At 37.6% G+C, this 27,537-nt stretch overlaps 1 protein-coding gene across 3 annotated transcripts in view; it reads left to right on the top strand.

Annotated features, from left to right (window-relative positions):
* Positions 1-27,537, top strand: part of SGCZ (sarcoglycan zeta) — a 386,520-nt gene that overhangs the window by 305,289 nt on the left and 53,694 nt on the right. For 2 of the 3 annotated variants that reach the window (XM_030565438.1, XM_030565437.1), the window contains one exon: positions 4,793-4,915. The exons of the other annotated variant lie outside the window; for it this stretch is intronic. In XM_030565438.1, the coding sequence (XP_030421298.1) occupies positions 4,793-4,915 (123 nt within the window). The remainder of the gene's footprint in view (positions 1-4,792; positions 4,916-27,537) is intronic. 3 annotated transcript variants of the gene reach the window in all.

Here is a 27,537-nt window from a genome sequence, read left to right as displayed (position 1 = left end):
GTAATAGGTATCTTTCCCCCTGTCACTTTTCCCCATCATTTTTACCAAAACACTATTCTCCTTTTCCCAGACCTGAAAATAGTTCTATATCTAGCCCATCTGTTTTGATGCCCTCCGCCTGTATAGTTGTGCCTAGGAAAGTAAATATAGGGTCTGACTTGGTACAGATATGACAATTTCTGCATGTCCTTGGGAGAACTTTTTGAATTAAGTTTAAGTATTTTTGGTGTCCATTGTTTTAAATGCAAAGTTTATGTATCATTATGTGTGGTTCCTGTAAAAGTTTGCTCATGTCCAAAATGAGTAAAGACCTATGCCTACACTAAAGAATATCAGAACAGATTGTCTTCTGACAATGGCTGATGACAGATTCTTGAGGAAGTGAACAGAGCAGGGCAATATTGAGTGATCCATCCCCTGTGATTCAGCCCCTGCTTCTGAAAGTTGGAGGTTTAGGGACATCTCAAGCATAGGGTTGCATCTCTGACCATCTTGGTTAATACCCATTGATGGAACTATCGCCCATGAACTTATCTAATTCTTTTTTGGACCCAATTATACTTTTGCCCTTCACAACATCCCCTGGCAATGAGTTATGCAGGTTGACTGTGTGTTTTGTGAAGAAGTATTTCCTTACATTTGTTTTAAACCTGGTTCCTCTTAATTTCCTCTGGTTACCTCTGGTTCTTATGTTATGTGAAGGGATAAATAACACTTTATTCATTTTCTCCACACCATTCACCATAATTTTATAGACCTCTGTCATATTCCTCTTAATCAACTCTCCTTTCAAGTTGAACAGTTCCGGTCTTTTCCTCCTATGGAAGCTGTTCCATACTCCTAATCCATTTTGTTGCCCTTCTCTGTATCTTTTACAATTTTAATATAGCTCTTCTTCAGATGGGGCATCCAGAACTGCACACAGTACTTAAGGTGTGGGTGCACCATGGATTTGTACAGTGACATATTTTCTGATTTATTATCTATCCCTTTCTAATGGTTTCTAACATTGTTAGCTTTTTTAAAAAAAATGCTGCACACTGAGCAGATGTTTTCAGAGAACTACCCAAAGTTACTTCAAGATCTTTCTTGAGTGGTAACAGCTAATTTAGACCCCATCATTTTGAATATATACTTGGGATTATTTTTTCTAATGTGCATTACTTTGCATTTATCAACATTGTATTTCATCTATCATTTTTTGCCCAGTCACAAATTTAGTGAGATCGCTTTATAACTCATCTCAATTTGTTTTAGACTTCACTATCTTAAGTAATGCAGTAACTTCTGCAAATTTTGTCACCTCACTATTCACCCCCTTTCATATCATTTATGAATATGTTGAACTGCACCAGTCCCAATATAGATTCTTGGGGGACCCCAATATTTATCTCTCTCCATTGTGAAAAATAACCATATATTCCAAACCTTTGTTTCCTTTAACCTATCTTTTAACTAGCTTCTGATCTGTGAAAAGAACTTCCCTTTTATCCCATGACTGCTTCCTTTGCTTAATAGCCTTTACTGAGGAACCTTGTCAAATAATTTCTGAAATTCCAAATATACTGTATTTGCTAGATCACCATTGTCCACATCCAAAGAATTCTAATAGATTGGTGAGGCATGACTTCCCTTTACAAAAGCTGTGTATATATACAAAAGCTGTGTTGACTCTTCCTCAACCTGCCATGTTTATCTATGTGTCTGATAATTCAATTCTATTCTATTCTATTCTATACTGTTTTTTCAACCAATTTGCCTGGTACTGAAGTTAGACTTACTGGCCTATAATTGCTAGGATCACTTCTGGAGCCCTTTTTTTTTTTTTAAAGGTATTACATTAACTACCCTTCAGTTATCTGGTACAGAGGCTGATTTAAATAATATATTATATACCACAGTTAGTAGTTTTGCCATTTCATATTTGAATTCCTTCAGAACTCTTGAGTGAATACCAACTGTTCCTGGTGACTTATTACTGTTTAATGTATCAATTTGTTCCAAAACCTCCTCTATTGACACTTCAGTCTGGGATAGTTTCTCAGATTTGTTCTGTACAAAGAATAGCTCTAATGTGAGTATCTCGCCCACATACTCTTCAGTGAAAACTGATGCAGAGAATTCATTTAGTTTCTCTGCAATGGCTTTATCTTCTTTGGGTGCTCCTTTAGCATATCGATCAGCCAGTGACCCCACTGCTTATCAGGTTTCCTGCTTCTGATATACTTCAATATTTTTGTTAGTTTTTGTGGTATTTAGCTAGTTGCTAATCAAATTCTTTCTTGGTCTGCCTTCTTATATTTTTATTTCATGTGCCAAAATTTATACTCTTTCTGTTTTACACATGTTGAATTTAATTAGATTTCCCTAGTGCAAGCAAGACTAAAGGACTGATAACAGATAAGTGTATTCATGGTTATTTATAGCCTGATCTTATATGGTACGCATTCAGTAAGTCCATAATCTTTGGGAATGTAGAGTGTGACCACTCTGCAGAATCAGTTCTATTCTTATTCCTATCTCTGTGAGATTAAATCTGGGGACTACCTCATTTAGTACAGAGGAATCTGGGGTGTTTTAGGCCCAAATTAATTTAGGCAGAGTAAACAGCATTTCTTTCAGTCCCACTATCCAGGATGGTGGAGAAATAAGCTGTACACACTCAAATCTCTGGGCGATTGGGGGAGAAGGAGGTAGTGGTCCCAACTAGCTAATCTCAACAAAGAAGATTGATATACGGGTGAGCCAATCGTTTGTCCTGTGAAGACTTCAGAAACGAGGGTAATAGGGGGCTATTTAACCTTTTTTTACCAGACACCCTGCCTTAAAAATCCAAGTGGGAGTGGAGGAACCTCAGCACCATGTTGGATCAGGCCCTTAAATGGGATTTGAGGAACATGTGAGCCTCACAGTTCAGAAGCTGCATGAGAAGTAAGTTGGCACTTTCACATACACACACACGCACAGGATCCTCAATGCAGTAAAAGAAAACAAAGCCATTTTAGAGCTGTTGAACCTTGCCATCTTGGTTTTATAGTGCTTAGGGATTACAAACCAGGAGGTTCAGTTCTTAGGGGTTCATATCTGTTACGGTTAGCATGTGTTTGTCATGCCACTGGGATTGAATGCCTCTCTGGAAGCACTCTGCCCTTTGCAGGATTAAGTCTCTGTTAATGGGATATGAGAGTTCTGAGAGACTCTCGGGATCCGGTCATTATTACGTGGTAATAAAGAGCAGTTCAGAAACCTGTTCACGTCTTTCACTACGCAGAGTAAATAAAAATTGTAGCAAAACCTGATGATCACAGTCATAATGTTAAAAATAAAGCAAAAATATGACGTGAAGGTGGAATCAGATACCTTCTGCATAAGAGACACTTTTACAACAGGGAAAATATAGCACTAATTTCAAAGGAAGAAAGCTGCACCTATATTACTATAAACCTTCTGTATTGATATTCTAAATATAATTCTAGCTTCTATAAAGTGTATATATAATATCACTCTAGTGGGGTAATCACCCTTCCAAGAGCTAAACCTTTTTTTTTTTTACCTTGGCCCTGAATATTAAGAACCTCGTCAGAAAATCCTAATTCAAAATTGGCTGTTAGGGCTTTTATATCTCTGATTGAATTCCGGTTTTTGATTATGGCCATTTATATGTTGAACTGATGACTGCAGCATTTTGTAAGCAGGTGCATTCCTCACTGTACAATATCTACTAGCTTCAACAGAGCTGGGGGGCTGGTATGTGAACTCTGATGACATCTACAGTGGGGTTTAGAATACCACCCCCATAATCCTTTGCATGTGTATCTTGAGGGGATAATCTAGGCCTAAATTAGGAATCTAAATTTATAAATGTTGCTAAATGGGTTCAATGAGAAAACCTAGGAGTGTCATAGAGATAACATTGCACAAGAAGGCTGAAGGATTTCTTACCGTTAGTCAATGGAACATAATTTTTCATTTATCACCCTCACTTGGAAGATTAAAGCTCTGTTTCATTGCTAATGATGAGTGAAATAAGAGGATACAATTAAAAAAAAAGAGTGAATTTATACTGAAGTATGAGAAGAAAAAGGGATTGCATTCTAAAATATAGTAGATAGGACTTTGATATCTACTATTTGTCTAAAACCTGTTCCTCATGCTCTAGTCGGGACATTCTCTTAGGACTTTGATATCTTTTAACTGTAAGGCACTAGGTGCCCTAAGATATTTAGGATTTTTTTTTCCATAACATCAAGTGTCAAACAAGTGATGAGACAAAATTGTGTGTGTGCGCTTTTTTAAGTTATCAAATTATGAAAGTATTGTATATGACAGGACTGAAAAATCAAACTGGAAAAAAATAGCTTTTCCACAAAGTGAATTTGTTTGCTTGTTTGTGTTGGCAGAATATGTCAGTGGTTATCTTTTGTTCTTACTGACGCAAATCTGAAAATTATACAGATACAATCTAAGAAACCTTTCTGAATTGGCGTTTCAAGATCTCTGAATTTTAGTTATTTCTTAATTTTTGCTTTTTTTTCCACTAATGTCGATTAAATAAATTATATATAATATTTATTTTTATTTTTAAATCCTATCCTAATATACAATACTGGGATAATCATTTGTACTATGAAACTGTTGAAAGATTTTATAATACAAAGTGTTCTACAACAGACCAAAATATTGTTCAAAACTTGAGGTACTGTACAAGCTTCAGGGATTCATAATGAAGTATTGATTATTTATCTTTTCATCTCAGTTTTCTTAGATTAAGTGTCTTATTTCTCAATTCCAGGAGCTGAGGCTGTGGAGGCCCAGTGTAAGAGATTTGAAGTGAGGGCAAGTGAAGGTGAAAAGGTGCTGTTTTCTGCAGATGAAGATGAGATCATCATTGGAGCTGACAGACTCAAAGTAACAGGTAGAGTAACAATCAGGTCTCTAAGAAATATTTGTATTTTTAATAATCCTGATGATAATTTTACTTAATGAACTTGTATCTCTCAAACTTTCATAAACTCTTTTTCCAGGGCAATGAATGGGTCTATGGAGGCAGATTCTTAGCATTAGCAGAGAGTGCTTGAGCTGTTCAGAATAATCTAGGATGAGCAACCAAAAGGTGCTGCATAATATCATGTATGAAAGACATTTTCTAATGCTCAGAATAGGGTGACCAGATAGAAAGTGTGAAAAATCAGGACAGGAGGTGGAAGGTAATAGGTGCCTATACAAGAAAAAGTCCTAAATATCAGGACTGTCCCTAACCTGGTCACCCTAGCTCAGAATAAATTTCTTTGTGACCAGAGTTGAATTTAGAATGATGTTTATATGATCACAAACTGTATGTTTCATTTTTAACAGGGATGATTTTATATGTCATTAGTAAAGCACTGATTTATGGTACATGTGCCATTTTGAAAGGTTTTACTTACATAATGTCCCCTCCTAATTGTGTAAGAGCTACCATTACGTAGAATGTTTTGCAGCTCTTCTGTCATGAAAATATCAAATCTAATTTCTGTATGCTCAATTAGTACTCAACTAAAGCATGCTCACCTTGAATTTGAGAAGGAGACTCCTATTTCTGAGGTGAAGCTTAGTCTGGTTAATAGAAGAATTAGAAAGAATTCTCACTTGGGAGGCAAATTACCCAGTTTTGGGCAAATCTGTAAGATTTATGTACTATCAGTGTAAAATAGATTACTACTAAAGCATCTTTATGCATTTCCTGAACATCAATACCTAGAAGGTGCATCGGTGCATTATTATATACTTGATTGTGGTGCTGGGTGAGCCTTAAAAGGCTCAAATAAGCTAGGTTTAGTTTAGATAAACATCTAAACTTTCAATACTTAAAAAAGCCTTATCTGAACTAGAGCTAGGTCTGAATTATGAAGTTCTAATCCAGAGTCAGATACAAATCTGAACTTCCCCACGATTCATATGTTTGGACTCGGAGTACCAGGTCAGTCCACATTTAAGAGAAGCTTGAATTACAAAATTTAGATTATGATTCGACTTCTCTAAAATTCAATGGGATGGTTCTGTTTTGAGCCCGTATTTAAGTAGAGCTATCTAAACCTCTTTTGTCTGTAAAGTTAAACTATAAATCCCTAGGCTTTTTGTGAGATTTTAGAAACTACTACTACTTTACAGTCAGGCCAGATATATTAAAATGGTTTTCTCATACTATTCTGCTACTTCTACTTCCAGTCCAGACTGGATCCAGGATATCCAGAGGCACAGCCAGGGCAAGCGGCAGTTAATGAAACTTTCTTTTTAAGTATCAGCAAAGATGTCTGTTTACAGCAATATTGATTAATAGATAAAGATTTTTTTTTAATTCACTCCTGTTCTTCCATTCCTACCTGATCTCTACTTACTTCTACAGCCCACAATTTTCTTCTCATGCTGGTACTTCATAATCAAAGACTTTTCACAGTAGACAATTTATAAATGCCGTCCAGTGAAATAGCATTAATTCCATCCATTTAAAAGGATGGGGGAGGGGTTCTTCATTGCTTCAGAGGAGCTCTTCACGGACAGAAGTTTTAGAAGACTTTTATCACAATAGAGGAGACATTGGAAGAATATTAGAAGAAAAAGGTAGAATCATCCTGGAACCCCACTGGGATTCAAACTCCCAGTCAGATTGTTAAATATTCAGACGTTCAATCTTACACAATTGACACAAGCTTTCAAAGCAGCTATTAAAATGGAACAAAAGAAAACACATCCGACAAAGGACATAGAAGTGCTAGAGTTGTCACCATTAGGAAAACTAATTGTGTGCTGTAGATGTGATGTATCTTTTTAAAGACTTTGAAAAGTAATTTATTGTATGAGTGAACCTTAACTTGAGTTTATATGGCTACATTTTCAGTGTGGCTGAGTCTAAACAGCTCCCATTGACTTCAATAGGACCAATAGGGAAAATCAGGCCAATAAAATTGTTCCTTGTGACAAAGAAAGGGATTTTTCTCTTAATTCATGAAAGAAACCAAAGTGTATATATCTAATATTAAGCAAAAAACAAGTATAGTTTTTTTTTCAAAAAAATACTGAAGATTTTACCTTACCCACAAAGGCCAGGAAAATTTGAGTTAATGCTGCTTTGACACGTTTAGCTGAGTTTCAGGGATTACTCTGTGTGTGTGTGTGTGTGTGTGTGTGTGTATATATCTGGTCCTCTACCACAGGATCTCATGATAGTAGAGTGAATTGAAGTAGCTATGACCTAACATTTATCTGTGTATACAGTGGCTGCTAAGTGCAAATTAAGCCCTGATCCTGCAGTCAGTTATGCACAGGCTTAGGTTTACTCATGTGAATAGTCTCACTGAGTTTAATGGGAATTACTCACATGAGTAAAGATGAGCATGCATGTAAGTGTCTGTAGGGTGAAGGGCCCAAGAGAATACTGCATAAACCTTGGTAATGCTATCTACTGGTACTTTAAGCAATAGAAAAGTTCTCAAGTTTCACCGCTTTATGAACTAAGGGCCAGACTGATAAACATACTCATCAGCTCCAATTGTTTTCAGTAGGAGCTGCAGAGTGCAAAGTACATTTGAAAAGCTGTCCCTAGGTATTCAGATGGATCTTCTCTGGAACACAGGTGCGGATTAACTAAATGATCATAGTGAATGATTTTATAAAGCAATATAGGGGTCTGCAAATGCTGGGGACAACCTGGGTAAATTTGGCCTGTTTGTTTTTCTTTTTGGAACAATCTTTTTGATTTGTGGGAGTTTGGATATATTAGAGACTGCTAAAGCAGGGTGAATTTTTTTGAAAACATAGTTTATTTGCTGAATAAATGCAGTTTAGTCAACCTGAAACTATTTGTGATTTTGACACAAATTTGCTCAACATTTTGGGCCAGGGAAAAAACGGGCTAGATTCACAAAATGGCTGGAGAGATGGTGCCCACCTTATAACTAGGTTAGAACATTCACGTAAGATGTGGGAAACCCTGGGATTTGAACCAACTTCTCCCTACTTCCAGGTGAGTACCCTAAACAGCAGACTATAGGCTATTCTGCGCTCGATATTTTCAGCAGAAAGCAACTCATTTTATATAAGTGATTACATATTCCTTGGTGCAGGGACTTGAACCTGGACTTCTCACGTGAGTTCCCTAGCCACTATACTATGGAAAGAGTGTGTGTGTGTCTGTGTCTGTCTCTCCCATCCCGTCCTGTCTTGTCCCCCCGACAATTCAGCTGTTTTATATAAAGTGGAAGAACTTCTGCAGTAGAACTTGTGCTCAAGCCAAGAATAATATATAGCCTGCTGGTTAGGGCATTCACTTTGAAGGAAGGAGGCCTACCCTCCCTCATTGGAGCAGGGATTTGAATCCAAGTCTCACCTAGCCCTTTAAAAATGCTTGGAAGCAAAACATTTCAGGTTGAACAACATACATTTTTGGACCCAAAAACAAATGTTTTTTGATTCACTGAATTTTTGGATATGGTTTGGTCTGAACTGATTTTTTTTTCAGAGCTGTCAGTAAAATGAAAAATCAATTATTCTCCAAGCTGTGGAGACGAATGGGAATTGTACAGTACTAGTCATTGATGGAAAGTGTTAGTAGGGCATTTTCTAATGAAGGAGAGGTCCTTGCTGTTGCTATGGTGTCTTTTAGCATCCAAGTTATTTACTGACGATTGAGATTTTCTGCTTGTTTTTTTTTCCTTAAAGATGAGTATTCTTGGGCTTTTGCTTTCTTTGGCTGGTATGTCCAGAGCTTAAAGTGCTGCTATTTGCTAAATATATTATCTCTAGTTCCCATTGCCTCCTGTACCCTACCTTTCTCAATGTAAGGACAGATCTGTGCAAAATATACAACGAAGTGTAAAATTGGTTAAAAATTGTGTATGTATAGATAGGTGATTGCATTTATTTGCAAACTTAAAAACTGACCTATTCCTGTTAGAAAAAAATCATTAAGGGTACTACACTGTACACAGAGTCTTCCCATTTTCAGATTTTAATGCATGAGTTTTTAAGAGAAATTGGGCCCATTTTCTATTTAAAAAATAGTTTGCACCAGAACATGCAGCAGTTTGTATTTTCACTTTTGTTTTTTTTTTTTTTAAAAAAGCCATTTTATAAACATTTCACAAAAAGCAAAACGTGTGCATGGAAATCAAATAAAAGGAAGTGAAACCATATATAATAAAATAAAATGATGAGGCCTAAATTAGCTGTTACCATTCAAAAAAAGATCTTGGAGTTTCTCTGAAAACATCCATTCCATGTGCAATGGCAGTCAAAAAAGCTAACCGAATGTTAGGAACCATTAGGAAACGGAGGCATCATAAGATAGAAAATACCATAATGTCACTGTACAAATCCATGATATACCCACACCTTCAACAGTGTGTGCAGTTCTGGTCTCTCCATCTCAATACAGGCATATTAGAATTGGAAAAGATACAAAAACGATTGAGTATGGAGCAGCTAACATATGAGATGAGATTAAAATGACTGAGATTGTTCAATTAAGAAAAGAGATGATTAAAGGGGGTATCAAATCATGAAGGGTGTGGAGAAAGTGAATAGGAAAGTTTTATCCTTTCATATAACACAAGAACTACGGGTCACCTGATGATGATGATGATGATCAGCATGTTTAAAACAAACCAAATCAATTACTTCACACAATTCACAGTCAACCTGTGAAACTCATTGTCAGGGAATGCTATAAAGGCCAAAAGTATAACTGTGTTTCAAAAAGAATTAGGTAAGTTCATGGATCATAGATCCATTAATGGACATTAGCCAAGATGGTCAGAGATGCAACCCCATGCTCTGGGTGTCCCTAAGCCTCTGACTGTAAGGAGCTGGTTGGGACTGGATGACGGGATGGACCATTCAACAATTGCCTGTTCTGTTCATTCCCTCTGAATCATCTGGCACCAGCCACTGTCAGGAGGCCGGATATTGGGATAGATGGACCATTGGCCTGATCCAATATAGTTATGTTCTTAAGATCACTCTTTTACAGTTACTTCCTGACTAGCTTCATTAAACTGATGTTAATGGCCCAGAAATTTAGGGGCCTATAATAATATAACTAGAATGAAACACTGGCATGAATTCAAACCCTTGTGTTGTAAAAACTCTGGGTACCCTTTTATGTTAACTCTTTAATCAGTTTATAAGAGAACAAAAATATCCTCTATATTGGAATATTTAAATATCAATTTAATTACCTTCTCTAAATTGGTTACTGAAAAATCCCTGATTTCCAAACTTCTAGATTCCCTGAAAAGAGAACAGAGCATGCACTATGCTGCAGCCAAATGTCAAAGCTGTAGCAAGTTGGATAAGCTTTATTACTCACTGCAGACCAAAACTGAGATTATTGATCCAGGAATGTCAATTAGAGAGGAACTAAATAGTTTGTACCAATGCTACGAGTCTACATGTAGACTCATGGAAAGTACTGAAATCTTTCCAAAAGATGGTAAAATCCCCAGCCTGGGGAAAAAAAATACACTTTCTTCATATCATGGGTCTTTGAGTTCTGACTAAGGATTGTGTTTTACTTTTAATTTTTTCAGAAAGACCTGGTGACGTGATGAGTCTCTGTGGGTTGCATCAGTCAATTTACATTACACTATATGACATGATATGACTGATGAAACCTGGCAAGGTGTCTCAGTGCCAAGCGTCAGATGGAAATTGGAAGAGAAAAAGTATTTTTCTCAAGACAACACTTTCATAACCGCAGTGCCTTGGGGTGGTATGTAGGGAAGAAGATGAGGGGAAAGCAGGACTCTGAAAAACACAAATAAACAAAGAGTGAACAGAAACAGAACAATGTTTGTGGATGGAAAATCTGAAGTTTTCAGGTTACAGTAATTCAGGATTGATATTACAGAGTAAACCAGATTTCGTTTTCCTACTTAATTGTGGCCTAGAGGTCTCTCTCAGGAATCTCCAGTTCATGAATGAACCTACTACATAGTCAGCAACTTTTGTCAAAATTCTTCTGGGGGCTACACCGCTGATGAGTTGCGGAAAGCCACAGAGCCAAACTCTGTTTCTTCTTCTCCCTTTGGATACTTGTGAAACATTGGTGTAACACAGCTTGCAATGCAACCTAGCCAATTTCTGTCTTTAGAGATCTTGAAATATTAAGCATAAAGTAGAAGTTACAAAGCTTGTGACACTTTTATTTGTCTATCTAGAATGCAAGGAATCTTATTTTGTGCAAGAAAAGTGTGGCAGCAGCACACTGGTGAAACCAGCCGTCAAGAAAATGAATATACATCCTTCCAGGACTAGCAAGACCTGGAGGCAGAAGCTGTATTTTTGTTTCCAGAAAAAAATAGAGTTATGGATTTCCCCATTAAGGAGCTTCATAGCTAACCCTGATATTTTATAAATATTATATTAAAAGGTGATCACAGGAGTTCATTATTTTGCCACTAAAAATAATGGAGTCACCATAGCCATTGACACTTTACCTTATGAGACCCTCACTAAATAATGAAAATAATTCACACTCTCATTGCGAAGGTGCCAAAGTTTAATTTAAAAATCTTGATGATATAGGGTTTGCTGATATAATTTATAGAACTTCTATGTCTCTCTCATTCCACCACCATTATCTGTTTCTTTAAATTGTGTTAGTTCTTTCCTACTTTATCACACAAAGGGAGAAAAAGACTGTGCATGTTCTGAAAGCTTGCATTCTTGTGACAAACTTAAAACTTCACATCTTCCTTTTCTATTTTAAATTGTAGAACATCAGCCAGACGGGGAATTTACTTCAAAGAATTCTCTTTAGGGAGCTGATGGATAAACAAAATGTATAAAGCTACACATCCAAACTTCTCCTACATGTCAGTTCTCAGGCTAAATTGAACCGCTTTGTGAACATTGCGTATGGAGATGCCTTCGTGGTTCTGTACTTAAGGATGGGTTTAGTTTTTCCCCTAAAGTATGGTGTAAATCTCCTAATTAAGAATTATAATTCACAGAAATGAAGGTTTTGACTGGACAATCTTTATTTTCTAGGTCTTTTCCACAGTCTTTAGGACCTTCTTTTCAGAGTTCTGACACATTTAAAATCACTCCTTTTCAAATTTTCTACAGAGACTTGCCACCTTTTGGGGAGCCTCTAAAACATAAGAGTCTTGAAGTTACTCCCAAAATTTCACACAGGACTTCACATTATGAAAAGTACAACATAGGTTTTTTAAAAAAAAAAAATTCATAATAAATCATTCAGCCTCTGATTTCTCAGTCATAACTTATATTTCACTACAGTGTATGACAAAACATTGAACCTTTGTGGAGGAGTGCTGTCTTTTCTTGCCCTGGGACTCCCGTTGCCAGCCTTAACACATCCCAGGGAGCCTGCAGAGGAAGAAGGGGAGTGTGGATATTGCCAAGGGGCTGGGAAGTAAGGCTGAGCAGTAGAATCCCAGCTGACTCCATGTACCCAGTTGTTACCCCAAAAACAGATTCAGAGGTCCCAGGGCAGCCTTCCTATTGCATACATCCAGGTTCTCAAGATGTTGAGCTATCAATCTGTTACTGCAAGGTGAAAGGAGGAGGTCTGTCCTAGTAGAATTCCCAGGGTTTAACAAGGATCTCCCTATGCCCTTCCAGAAACTCCTCCAAACAGACTAGATCTGTTCACACCTGGGAGGAAACTGATACAGCCCTCCACCCAAAGGATTGACACCCAAGCAGTACTTTTCCAAAACAACGTATGTTCTGCATGTGGTGATCAGTCATATGTAGGACACTAACAGCAATCTTAATGAACTAAACTTTATGCATATAGAACAAGGTAACATTCATGACACAAACACACATCTTTATTATCCCAGGCATATACATTTATTAACCTTATTTCTGTTCCATATCCTATACCTTAGGTAGGCAACCTATGGCACAGGTGCCGAAGGCGGCATGCGAGCTGATTTTCAGCGACACTCCCACTGCTTGGGTCCTGGCCACTGGTCCGGGGGGCTCTGCATTTTATTTAATTTTAAATGAAGCTTCTTAAACATTTTAAAAACCTTATTTACTTTACATACGACAGTAGTTTAGTTACATATTATAGACTTATAGAAAGAGCCCTTCTAAGAATGTTAAAATGTGTTACTGTCACGCGAAACCTTAAATCGGAGTGAATAAATGAAGACTCAACACACCACTTTTGAAAGGTTGCCGACCCCTGTCCTATACTATGGCTGACATGCTTACTCTCCATAGCATTCTTTCCCTCTCTCTTAAGGATCCTTCTGCTTTGTCTCAAGATCCTTTTCTGCTCTGTCCCAGCAGCCTGCTGCTGCTGTCACCCTGCAATTGCTTCTTTCTTCAGGTCTTCTTCCTTGCTGTTCTTTGATTTTGTAGGTTTCTCTGATCTTCTCCTGCTCCTACCTGATTGACTTTTGCCTGCCTGCTCTCTGCTTTATATACAGTTTTTGGCTTGTTCTGATTGGTTATTTTTCATCTGTCATTAGCATACCAAGCCTCCAATCACCTTTAGACATTCTCTGGTTGGGTCTATACTTATAGCTCAGTGACAACTGCTAAATCTTGCTGTCAATCAAAGCTGTTACACAACAAGTTTTAAGTATTATGGGATGTTACTATTATGGTGACCCTCATGTAGTTTTGGACTGAGTATGCCTGTATGATCGCTCCCTACAATTTTGGAGTCACCTTTACCTGACTTCAGTCCACACTCTGACTACCAACCTCTTAGTCATAGGCTGAACTGCTTGGAACTGCCAAGTCACTGTCTTTGGCTGTGCGCCAACATTGTGTGCACACTTACAATTATCAAAATTTAAACTATAAACAATTACCTTATTTCTTTAATAAATACTGTGGCAGGGTCAGGACAGATGGCTACAGGAGAGTGATAGAAGGTAGATATATTAGCCCCAGATTAAGCAGGTCTCTTTTCCCTAAGTAAGATAATGGGCTGTTCCAGAACAATTAGGAGGTTGCTGGAACCAATTAAGGCAGGCTAATTAGGACACCTGGAGCCAATTAAGATGCTATCAGAATCAGTTCGGACAAGCAGGCTAATCAGGGCATCTGGTTTTAAAAAGGACCTCACCTCAGTTCGTGAGGCGCTTGTGAGGAGCTGGGAGCAGGAGATGCAAGAAGCTGAAAGTGAGTAAGTGTACTGCTGGAGGAATGTGAAGTACAAGCATTACCAGACATCAGGAGGAAGGTCCTGTGGTGAGGATAAAGGAGGAGTTGGGAGGAGGCCATGAGGAAGTAACCCAAGGAGTTGTAGCTGTCACGCAGCTGTTACAAGAGACACTGTAGACAGTTTCAATCCACAGGGCCCTGGGCTGGAACCCTCAACTCTCTATTTGAGATGAGGAGGTGACCAGGACTGTGGATCCCACTAGAGGTGAAGGTCCCTGGCCTATCCCCTGACCCACTAGGCAGGGGCGGCTCCAGGCACCAGCATGCCAAGCGTGTGCTTGGGGCGGCAAGCCATGGGGGGCGCTCTGCTGGTCCTGTGGCTTCGGCGGACCTCCCGCAGGCATGCCACCGAATCCGCAGGACTGGGGACCTCCCACAGGCAAGCTGCCAAAGGCAGCCTGCCTGCCGTGTTTGCTTAGGCAGAATACCTAGAGTCGACCCTGCCACTAAGTGGGTCAGAAGAGACTGTCGGGATTGTACTCCTCCCTTTCCCCATGCTTGTCAGTGATGAGGTTAGCTGAGTGAATGACAGATTTGAGCCACTAGCAAAAGTGGCCAAACTGAGGGTTGCCATGAATCTCTGAGGCAAGCAAATCCACCAATAAACGCAGGACCCACCAAGGCAGAGGAGGAACTTTGTCACAATACTTATTTGCAAACTTATTAATCTTAATGTTATAGTCTAATGCTGCCACCCCATTTCTCACCAATTTAATTTCAGTTAATGGTAGCAGAGCAATTTTTTCCAGTGCTATGCTTGCAAACATGATGGAGCCGCTCAAAATCCTTCCATATCACTGTTACATACCATTTGCATTCCTCCTGCAGAACTCAAGTCCTTGACCTCAAAGAATATCTGGGATGTATAATTGTAGGTTCTTTCCCTATCTTTCACCTTCCCTATATCCTAATCCAAAGTGAAAAGATGCTTTTCTTCCCCCTTTATTGTTAATTATTTAATAACTAGAATTTTTATTAACAATATGTTGCTAGTTGTGCAGGAAAGTGTGACAAATCTTGAAAATGCATGAGTGTAATGCAATATGCATGACATTTGACAGGTCTGTGTACCAATGTGATGTAAGTTCACTCATGTTCAAATGCACATCTGTCACCATTTCTTTCAGCAAGCACAGTAAGAAACCTAACTTTCAATATTTATTTCAAAGACTCTACTGTAAGGGATTTTGCCACATTCTCTATGAAGCCTTTCCATGAGTGTTAATATAGTTTGATCCAAGTTTAAAGCAATATTTGGCCTGCAGGTTGTCGAATATTTAAAAATCTCCATTATTGAAATCCTATTTAGTTATTGTGTAAGCTACCTTAAACAAAGAGGCAAATTTTTGTTTGTCCTGGTGCTACATTTTATGGAGCAATCTAGTAAAAAATGAGTTAATTGGACAAAATAACATATTTTTGGCTTCCGTGCATTTCCAGCAAAGCAGTTCATGTACCTGAAGGAATTTCATTCTAAAGGCCATACATACACTTAGAAAATGAGTGCTGCTATCACTAAGCTTTTTATGCTTTCTACAAATTGTACTAAACATTTCATCTTTATAACAAGAAACTCATGGATGTTTGTCTTTCTATGAATTATGGGAAAATGGGTTTACATCTGAGTCTCTCTCCTTAGCATATTCTTCTGTATCATGTGTGTTAATCGTGTGTGTTAATCACGTGTGAAGCTTCCCCTCAACCCCTCCACAAATGATAAAAACAACTAGAGTAACTTGATGTGTTTTAGGTGTGTTCAACAACTTTTTAAATATCAGCTAAGTCTTTGCGCACATAGCGTTTTATAGTAATGTGTGTAAAATATGGTGAGGAAAAGATTAATTTGCAAATTAAGCCGCCCAAGTCTAGCAGTAACAGCTACATTTTCAATTGTCAGGCTTTAATCAAGTATTCGAGAGAAACCATCTTTTGCCCTACAATCAGATTAAGTTGTGTTTTACAGCTGCAGGAAATGGTCAGATTGTAACTAATTTTATTACAAAGTCCATTCTAAATTAGCTGGTGATTTAAAATATTGGCTGGCAAAAATAACTGTGTTGGAACAACCTGAACTATTGTAACCGGCACTGTTTTATTTACTTGCTTGGTTTGTTTATGGTTCTCACTCCACTGCTGCAGTAGTTAATTGTATGATCTGCACATAGCAGTGTGCTTGCCTTGATTTCCTAGGTCTTTTTGAAAGAAATGGGGTTTTATGAATAATGATTGAATATTTTATCAGTAATTTCTCCTGTTTTTTAAAAAAGTGAATGTGTGTGTCAATGCATTTAATGAAGTTGTGGTAGGTGGTAGATAAAAATTCTACTGCCTCCATTATATTTGAGGCATGTAACTTTTTAGGACCATGGACTTTCATGGCTGTACACTGTTTGAGTTGATCTAATTTGTTGACAATCACTTTGTTTCCATATTTCAAGCATGTTAGTTTGTCCCATTACTGGAGTTTGATAAGATGAATAGCAGAGGTGTTTGAGTTGACTGAAAAATAGTTACACATTTTGGAGGCCATTTTGTCCTCTTGGGTGTCTTTAGAAGAAAATATACAGTTGCATAAAAGACACAAGGATAGAGAGGAAAAGAAGGAAGGTTTAGCAGAAACACTTTCAGATTATTGCAGGGCATGCATAGGTCAAATGTACTTTGATACCAAGGTAGCGTTAGATAAAATCTATTAGCAATCACAAATATTTCTTTTATTACAATAGATAAAATGTTCTTGTGAATATTGGTCCAATCCTATTCCCACTGAAGTAGTGAGACTTTTGCCACTGACTTCAGTGGAGACAGGATCAAGGTTTTGATGTGTAGCTCAGATGCTAATAAATGCCCTCACCCTTATATTTTAATTATCATTCAAAATGAACATTCAGGAGAGAATATAGACCTCTTAGTTTTAATTTTAAGACTGTAATATAGGACTGGAGGTAAATGAAATAATATAGAAATGGCTGCTAGAATAGTTAAAATATGATGATAAAGTAGAAATGTGGCTTAAGGCTATAAAAAGGAAAGATGACAGAAATATGTGGAAATTACGAATATTTTTGAATTACAGATTAGGTTGTAAGAATATAATTAAAACATTTATAACAAGTACTGAAATATAGAGGAAAATAAATGATTATTTGATATATGTGGTTTTGAGAGCAGAAATATATATATATATATATATATATATATATATATTAGTGTTTTCAAAGGCTGACTAGGAATTTCAATGAGAAAGAGGATCTTGGATTTGCCAGGCCCAGTAGAAGCATCATCATTCCAGGTAAATGCATTTTGGAGGGAGAACTGATGCAGAGCAGGGGAAGCACTTAATAACATTCACCTGGCTTACTCAGCTAAATCGTAAGTGACACTGGCAAAATTGCTAGGTTTGATGTAGTTGTTAAAAAAAAAATTCCAAATAGTAACTGAACAAAATTTAAGTACACATGCCAAATTAGTGGACACCTATTGAACCCAGCTCTCTATCCATAGCAAAAAAGCAAAAGTTCAGTTATAACACAATGTGGCAGTTTGGTAAATAATATTGATCTATACCTCAAAATTGTGTTTTTATGTATAAGATATCTTAGATGAGGTTTTGGAATGTCAGAGGGAGAGACAGTTTCAGCCCCTTCCCAAGATAACAGGGCCCATGACTGAAAGCCATTAGACTTGAATGACTCTAGCTGCCAAACAACAGATATGTGAATCTGTGGCCATCAAAATTTGAAACCAACATCTACACTGATGGAGATGTTAGTTTTGCAGCATCAGCATCAAGGGCTTTGCTATTGTAGATCTAAGCCCAAAGCAGCGGAATGCAGGTAAAGCTGTGAAAGATATTTTTCAAGAAATTTCTTTGGTGCAATGCATCTCAAACTTTAGTGGTAGCAGACTCCTGTGAGCTAAGAATACTTTCACCCAAGGAAAGGCACTCCAGAAAAATATTAAATCACCCACAAAAATATGGGCTAAAACTTTCTGCCTGCATTGTACATTTAAATGTCTGTCTGGGTGGAGGATAATGATGAGTTTACATTTCAGTTTGACAGCAGTATATTCAACACACTTATACACAAGCATCATGAGTCATCCTTTTGACTCTTAAAACACATAATCAACATATGAGCCTTATATTTATATTAAAAGTATATAATGTAAATGTATGTTTATGACTTCACTGGGTGTTCAGCATATACAATAGTGCATGTACACAGATAAAGACTGACAGTTGGAAATGAGCATCAGTGCATATCAATTCCAGAGGGAAAAGTAGCAAAAATGAACTTTGAATTACATAGAAAAAGCAAAAGAAAATGCAATAATGATTGTTTCACTGACGGAGATTCAAATATAGAGAAGATCTGTAGACTGGCAAATCTCTAGATCCAACAGATGCTATCCAAAATTCTGGGGGCGGAGCAGATACATATTAAAAGTCTTTGAAAATGATAGACGTTGTCAAGGTTTTTCCCCCTACTTTGAACTTTAGAGTAAAAATGTGAGGGACCTTCATGGACCCTTCTAAGATTAATTCCTAGCTTAGATCTGGTAACGCTGCCACCAGCCTTAAATATAGTCTTTGGCACACTTCCTGTTCCCCCAAAACCTTCCCTGGGGAACACAAATCCAAACCCCTTGAGTCTTAAAACAAGGAGAAATAAATCATCCTTCCGCCTTTCCTCCCCCCCCCCCCCGACTTTCCCCTCCCTGGGTTGCCTTGGGAAGCATCACACCTATCCAAATTCCTTGGATCTTAAACGGCGAATTAACCCTCCCCCCATTCCTTCCCCCCCCCCAATCCCTGGTGAATTTAGACTCAATCCCTTGGATTCTAAAACAAGGAAAAATCAATCAGGTTCTTAAAAAGAAAGCTTTTAATTAAAGAAAGAAAAGGTAAAATTTATCTCTGTAAAATCAGGATGGAAAATGCTTTACAGGGTATTCAGATTCATATAGACTAGAGGGACCTCCCTCCGCCCCCCAGCCTTAGATTCAAAGTTACAGCAAACAGAGGCAAAAATCCTTCCAGCAAAAGGAAAAACATTCACAAGTTGAAAGAAAACAAGCATAAGACTAATCCACCTTGTCTGGCTATACTTACGATTTTGAAACATGAAAGACTGATTAAGAAAGATTTGGAGAGTCTGGTTGAATGTCTGGTCCCTCTTTGTCCCAAGAGCGAACAACGAACAAAACAAACACAAACAAAGACTTCCCTCCACCAAGATTTGAAAGTATCTTGTCCCCCCATTGGTCCTCTGGTCAGGTGTCAGCCAGGTTCACTGAGCTTCTTAGCCCTTTACAGGTAAAAGAGACATTTACCCTTAACCAACTGTTTTTGACAGACATATAAAAGAGTAACAGCAATAAAATATTCTAAAAGGTTGTACGAAAGACCCTGAAATCTCATAATCAGAGAAGAGAAGCAAATAAAAAAAAGTTCATCATGTAAAGTAAGGGAGTTCCTAGAAAGATATGATTTAATTAAGTACAGTCAACATAGTTTTACCAGCAAACAGGAAGAGTTAATTCCTAACAAATCTTGTGGATATATTTTGAGGAACTGTGACAAATGTTGCTTGACAAGTGATTTCCCTTGAGAATCCTGATAGAAGGCTAGATTGCAGATGCACATAGTTGCGCAGAGGAAATAGAACAAGAAAAATACAGGCTCTAAAATATTCCACTCACAATGCATCTGTAGAACCTGCAGAATACCATCAAGTAAGTCTACAAGTGAGAAGAATGCTGATTGAACTTCAGGTGAAAGGATACCAAGCCCAAGTTCTTTGTCAAGTGAACAGCTCGGTACAGAAGTTCATATATTGAGGAGATGAGTATAAGACAGTGCATTATGATTCCATCCCAGGTTTTGGCTTTTCAGTACTGTTCTGAGCATAGGTGTTGGAACAAAAAGGACCCTTATGAGATGAAAGATCAGTCAGCATTTTACCACTAGTCACAGACTGGTTCAGGTAAGTTTAAAAAAAAAAATCCTTCTCTTTGATCCTATATGAGAGAACACTGTGCTACTTTCTATAGCTCTCAGTATCCTGAACAAATCACTCTTCTTACTTGATAGAATGCTTAACTCTGTCTCTGCTTGTTAATCAAATCATTTTTTTTCCTTTTCTAATATATTTGATTCTACTAATTTACTTGATTTTATTTTGAATATTATATATAGTTTGTGTTTCTTGTATCTTATTATTTGAAAGCTAATTTTAATTGTTTTGTAAATGTTAACATGCTTTATGTGCTTAAAAATGTTTTACGTTATTTTGAGCTTTGGAAATGTATTATGTCATCAGTCTATTTAGACACCAAAGGAATGCTGAGTCACACTTGGATTTGTGATGGGAAATAACAAGATTTTGCTACTATTAGAACCAAGGATACTTATGAATAGGAGAATTTCAGGTTGAGGAGAGGAGATAAATGGAGTGCAACTATCATTGTCCAAATTATATATTGCAACTTGAATGGAGAATTTGGAATTTGTATATTATGGAATCACAGAGTCGTAGGACTGGAAGGGACCTTGAGAGGTCATCTAGTCCAGTCCTCTGCACTCATGGCAGGACTAAGTATTATCTAGACCATCCCTGACAGGTATTTGTCTAACGTGCTCTTAAAAATCTGATGTTTTTTTTCAAAAACGAGGAGCTATTTTTTTAAGTAAAATAGACCAGAATATTTTCGCTAGACTTACACAATGTAACAGTGAAGGTCATTTGGAAGATGCACTGTACTAGCATTCTTATTCCATATACAGCAGTACCAGATCAGCAGGTCTAAAAATTCCCAAAGTTTGAACTTTGTCTGCTTCGCGCACTCTTTCAGCAGGGTATTAGTTGGAGTTCCCTTCATTGATAGTGTTGTTTGCATTCTGTAAAAATAGCTAGACATAACACAATGCTTAGTATAAACAAGAAGATCTCAGCATAGAAAACAAGAATAAACAGTATGTGCGTGTGGATGAATGTCTATATGTTTCTGTTCATCATCTGGGCATATCTCAACTAATAAATTCCCTGCTGTTGCAGAGGCCTCAGATGTTGGTGGTACTTCTGTCTCATTCTTTGCCTGTAGCACACAATACTTTAGCCTTCTGAAAACTGAAATGCTTTAGTCCAACATTAGTTATTGGTCCTAACACAGGGGTAACTGGATGAAATTTAATGATATACAGGAGATCAGACTGAATGATCTAAGGGTCTCTTCTGCCCTTAAACTCTATGAAATCTATATTTTAAAATACATCTATATGTATCTACATATAGTCACTGATGAAATCAGCACCTTCTCTACCAATTACAAAGTCTTCTGTGTGGGGTACACATGGAGGTGTTTTGACTCATTGCAGTAGACTTTATTTTATATATTTTAGAATGAAAAGAAATAATGATTGTATCTAAATTACTTTATCCATTTTTGTTTCAGATTTTGATTTTTTAAAGGAACCTAAATGAAGTGAGGTGCCTTAACATTTATTAGTTTTCAATGGCATTTGGGCAGCCAAATGCAGTAAACTCTTTGGAAAATCCAAGATTCAAAGTTTGAATGAGATGGCTTAAATTAATAGGAAGGTTGTCAAATGATTTTAGAGCAGACATTCATCAATAGAAAAAAGAGCAAACATCAGGCGAGAAAAGATAAATTATACAAGATAGATTGAGTAACACATGGTTTACCCAATTTTAACTTTTTTCTCTCTCATTATTTAGGGCTTAAATGTAGCCTTGCCATGAGCCTTGAAGAAATCTGACTCCCATCTTCCCCTTTGTTCTTGGAGAAGAAATGTCCAGTTCCAGGCCTATACCTGGTGTAGTGTGCATCCACAGACAGTGCTGGCACAGCTATGTTGGCCAATGTGTTGGTTCTTCTCATCCCCCTCCCAACATCTTTCTGTACCCATGTGTCTGGGTAGGAAAGGTAGCAGCTCACAGAGGCTGGAGCCCTCCCTGCACAGCTATCCACACTACTCTCCTGCATAGCCTTTCCGTGAGAGCCCCTTACACCCTCTAACTTTTCTGCATGGCTGCACAAGCCCAGCTATGATTTGCCCCTTCATGAATGATTTGCTGTTCTTTTTCTTTATCCCAAATCACAGGAACATTTTCACCCATTTTTTTTCCAGAGTTGAACATACAGTATTTGTAGACTAACTCTCTTAGTGATTTAAAAAGAAAAGGTCAAACACAGAAATAGCAGCATCCCAGAGACAGAGCACAAGAAAGAGCATTTTGTGGATTATTGTATCAAGTCTCTCAGCATTTGAAAGGTTACATTTTAACAAATGTGATATGCAAAATATACATACAGGTTAAGGAAGTGGGTGAATGGCCTTTATCAGGGCCGGCTCTACAGTTTTTGCCGCCCCAAGCAGCGTACGGAATTGCCGCTGCAGACGGCGGGGGCAGTCTGTGTGCCCTTAGGGCGGCAGGCGCTTTTCCGCGTTGACGGCAATTCCGCAGCAGCTTCTATGTTTAGCTGAAGCCATCGCAGAAATGCGCCTGCCGTCCTAAGGGCACATGGACTGCCTCCGTCCTCTGCGGTGGCAATTCAGCACACAGCTTGGGGGCAAAACAACAGGGACTGCCGCCCCTTGTAGATTGCCGCCCCAAGCACCAGCTTGGAATGCTGGTGCCTGGAGCCGGCCCTGGCCTTTATCCAAGGGGTCGTAGGATCATGAGCACAGACATTTGGAGGCTCTGGGGCACTTCGCTTCCATCCGGTCTAAGGGAGGGAATGACCAAGGGGGTCATGCTCTGTTGCTGTGGCAATGTTGGTGTTGGCACGGTGATGTTATATGGGAGGAGTGACCTCCTCTGAGCATGGGAGCTGTCCTGAGGTTTACAAATCAAGCAAATATTGGAAAGGCTTTGTATGTGCATGTTGGATCACTGATGTTCCTGACAGTATTTGATATGTATATGCAATATCAAATTTTGTCCCAAAGGTCTTGCTTTATTATTATTATTATATTTTTATTTTGATCCTATTGTTCATAATGTTGAAGATGCTGCACAAAAACATTCAACTACAGCATGTTAAAATGTATGACCCAGTCTAAAGAGAAAAACCTTTTTTAATGATGCTATGTAAAAAGCATTGGCAAATAAATATTGTGTCCCTGAAAAGATAATGTGTAATATTTTCAACAGTGCCTACGTGGCTTAGGAGCCTTATGTTTCATGTGATTTTGTGAATTTGGCACTTTTGCAAATGGGAATTAGGCTTCCAAGTCATGCAGGTGCTTATCTTACAAAGAGAACTTATTAAAAAAAATCTTCTATATTATTATTTATGCACTTTAAATGCTAAGATATTTTAGGGCCTGATCCAAGGCTCATTGAATCCATTGGTGCTTAGAACACTTGGGTTTTCTAGGTCGAGTTAAAATCCTCATCCTGCTCCAGCCCCTTTATTCTATGTAAAAAGATGAGAGCACAGTATAGGGGCCCTAAAAACCCAGATTTTGCCTGACAGAGGATTCCCACTGTGGAGGCAGCTGCAAGCTAGTCTCCCAAGGATATCTTTGTGAGCACCACAATAGGTGCACACACCAGCACAGAAGCTGTGCAGGAAGTGTGGGTCAGGTGCAGGGCTACAGCTGGAAAATGTGAGAAGGTGCCACAAAAATGACTTACAGGAGAGAATGCCTTACAGGGAGAGACTAAAAAGCTCTCACTCATAAGTTTATTAAAAAAAAAAAAAAAAGTAACTTGATTATGGGCAGAAGGTACCAGGTACTAAAGGGCTCTTCAATCTAGAGGAAAAAGGCAAAACAAGAAACAGTAGCTGGAAGTTAAAGCCAAATAAATTCAAATTAAAAGCAAGGCTCACATTCTTAACAGTGGTGGTGATTAACCACTGGAACAAACTACTAACGGAGGTATTCAATTCTCTGTCTCTTGATATCTTCAAATCAAGGCTTCGGTGCCTTTTGGAAGATATGTTCTATACAAATGCAAATTATTGGGCTCACTGCAAGGGTAACTGTGTGGAATTCTATGGCCTGTGACATACATGAGGTCTGACCTAGCTAGTCTAGTGATTCCTTCTGGCCTTAAAATCTGTGAATATCATCAAAGTCTAACATATATCTAACAGCAATAAAGCTACCAAATGTTTTATTTGCTTAACCAGAACCCCTAAAGAATGTTGCTTATTTCAGTTTGTGAAGTGTCCATGAAAAAAAACTGTTTTTTCTTGTAGTTGTTTTTGAAATTATTCACTAAATAATGTCAGTGAATAATTAATAGTTTATGTCTTGGTCATGAATACTTTGTTATGCCTTGTTGATGTTTGAAATCTGAGCTGTTTTGACATAGATCACAAGTATGTTTGTTTAATTAATGAATCAGTCTAATTCTTGAAATCAGGTTTCCAGTGCAAAACTTGTAAATACAAAATCCATTTTCAACATATTTTGCCATATTTGCTTTAGAAACATTATTATAGCAAACATTTGAGCCAGTAAAATCCTTCTCTCAAAACATACATATTTATTTTAATAGTTATGAAGCCTTATTTACTGAAGGCCTGATCTTGCAGCATTAAAGTCATTAGAAGGTTTGTGATTAACTTCAATGGGAACAGGATTGGATCCTCAATGAATAAACTAAATTGATTGTTATATTGAAGGTCACCAAAGTACTGCACTTTGGCTAGTCTAATAGAAGATTTATGGTATGGTTCACTTCTCCGTGATTTCTCAGAAATAATTGTTAGGGGTACAATATTTTTAATTGCAAATCTTTTATCCTCGAGGATGCATTTCATCTATTTTGTTAGTTTGAGTATATTCAGATTTTCCAAGAAGTACTTTACCCATTCTTTGGGTTTGGTACTCCAAGTTGCTGAGCATTCTGCCCCTGATTTTCCAAGGCACTTAAGCATGTGCTTCTCTTAAACGTGCAAGTAGTCCCACTGAAGTCAAAGCACATCCTGAAATGCATTGCAGGATCACGGCCAGAGTACTCTAACGTTGTGGATCTAAGAGTACACACAAATAAAGGTAGCCTTCCTGATTACATCTTGGCACACTGAAGCATCTATGGTTAAAATGATTGAAAACCAAAGATCATTCCCAGTTAGCACTATATAGTTATCCCCTTGTTCTAGTGACTAAAGAATGAAAAGTGTGTGTTTGGGCCTTAAAGGGGGGTTCGTACTTCAAGTTGGCCTTTCTTTTTTTCTACTACGCAAATGTGCTCTTTTCATGCCATATTTCCCATTCTTGTGTTGATGGAAGATAGTTATTTTTGTATACATTTTTCCAGTTAGACTTCTGATTAAGTGATAATTACTAACCTAAGTGTACAGTAGCATTAGTGTGGAAATGGGGAGATCCATTTGTCTAGATGTTCTGACTTGTGTCTGTGTCACCTACTACCAGCGCAGAAAAGCTGAACTTTGTGGAATGTATATTATAGCACGTTTCTAGAAGTGAATGAGTTTCAGATATGGCTGAAGTTGTTGTATATTGTAGTTTGTTAATCAGTTTGGAGAGCACTTTGCAATAATTCTAGATAATAGGCACTGCAAAGTATAAAGCAAAGGGCAAAAATCTCCTTTTAGATCTTTAAAGTGGGTCTCAACTCCATCATTCTGCTCTCCCTATTCATATGCGTAACTACCACTGATCTCAAGAAGAGAGCTTTCCCCCCAAGCCATTATTATTGCACAACAAACATTATGTAGGAAGTGTGACAGTGTGATGGCAAAATGAAGAGTATATCATCCTAAGCGGTAACTAGCAGTAGAACTATTTTGTGCAAAACATGTTGTACCTGCTTTTAATCACAGACACAATCTATCTTCTTGCAAAGTAAACATTTATGAAGGTTGAAGCTGTAGACCCATTAGCTTATGAGACTTACGGTATACATGAATACAAAGGTCCAAGACAAACTGAAGGTGGCCAAGATCAATCATGTGAAATCCAAGAAGTGACAGGATGCAAGGCCCCTTTGACTAATGCTTTTCCTTGCTTTTATGGTCATCAGAAAGAGGTGAGGTTTGAGTTTACATTTGAAAAGATTTGTATCAATATCACTTTATTCATTAAAGGTCAAAGGGATACATCTCTTTTAAAATATGTATTTTTTATCAAACAAATTGGCTGCATTAAATCCATTATTTTATCTCAGCAACATTACCAAAATGATGGACTGCTTTCTTTATCTATTTCTCACTCAGACTGTGTTTCTCACAGCTTGGAATGGAGACAACCCAAATAGCGAAAGCATACTGTGCAGTAAGAGTATTTATCAATGAGTGTGTTTCATATTAAGTTCTGAGGATTGCTTTCAGTTTTCTTGGTATTGCAATTTTTGTCCCTTTACTGTCACTTCTGCCCTGGTTTGACTTAAATTTGAGATGAAAGCAAAGAGAGCAATTTCTCTTTCTGCAAATACGGATTTAGTAGGAATAGATTTTCTATAGTAAGTTTCTTGTGGTAGCAAAAATAACATTAACATTAATTCAAACGGTTTTTTGTTTTTAAAAAGCATTGATCTGGAAATTAGAATTATTCTAATTGTTAGTGAGGAAGCAGGTGGAAGGGAAGTCCTGCTGAAAAAGATAAAACTCTGATTAGTAAGTACATATTGGTCAGTCTCTGTACTGGTTATCTATTTACTTTCCAGTTGCATTCCAAGCTATTAATGATAATCTTTAAACTCTGGATCGTCTGGGACATCCTCTCACTTTGTACCATGCTGCAACAGTCAAAAGCCTGGGAATGTTTTTGCTGATGGACGTCAACAGGACATACTCAGATAAGAACCTTAGTGTTTTGGCAGAGCCTGAATTTGGTGAACTTCAGAGCACAATATAAGACTCATTTTTTTGTTTAGCAGTTGGTTAACTGATTTTGTTATTACATTTGGCTCTTTTTGAATATTTATGTAACATTTGGTCTTCCAAGACTTGCTGGCAACAGTTCTAACAGCATCTCTTCCTCTGAGAAGTGGCACATGCTAATTATTTATTTTAAATTTTAGTAATTGACTCTCCTTATAGTTACAATGTTATGTGCTATAGAAATCAACACTACTTTTTAAAATGGTACAAAAAGGAGAAAAGGAAAAACAATAGTCAGTGATTCTGTTTCTTCACAAGATAAACTCTTCTTCAAATTTTTTTTTAAGAGTTTGTAAACACATACAAATTTCATTTGGCAAGCAAGCTCTTTAAAGTTACTGTAATGATACAGTGCCATGTGCTGCAGAAGCTACTCCTTTACTGCTGTAAACATGGTCACCTTCCTTGATGAATAAAGGTCACATACGGGCTCTTCCTAATATTCTGGCTGATGTGGCC

The sequence above is a fragment of the Gopherus evgoodei genome, chromosome 5 (assembly GCF_007399415.2).
Source record: "Gopherus evgoodei ecotype Sinaloan lineage chromosome 5, rGopEvg1_v1.p, whole genome shotgun sequence".
Classification (NCBI taxonomy): domain Eukaryota; kingdom Metazoa; phylum Chordata; order Testudines; family Testudinidae; genus Gopherus; species Gopherus evgoodei.
Note: the sequence above shows the minus strand (reverse complement) of the source record. Positions and strands in the feature narration are given on the sequence as shown.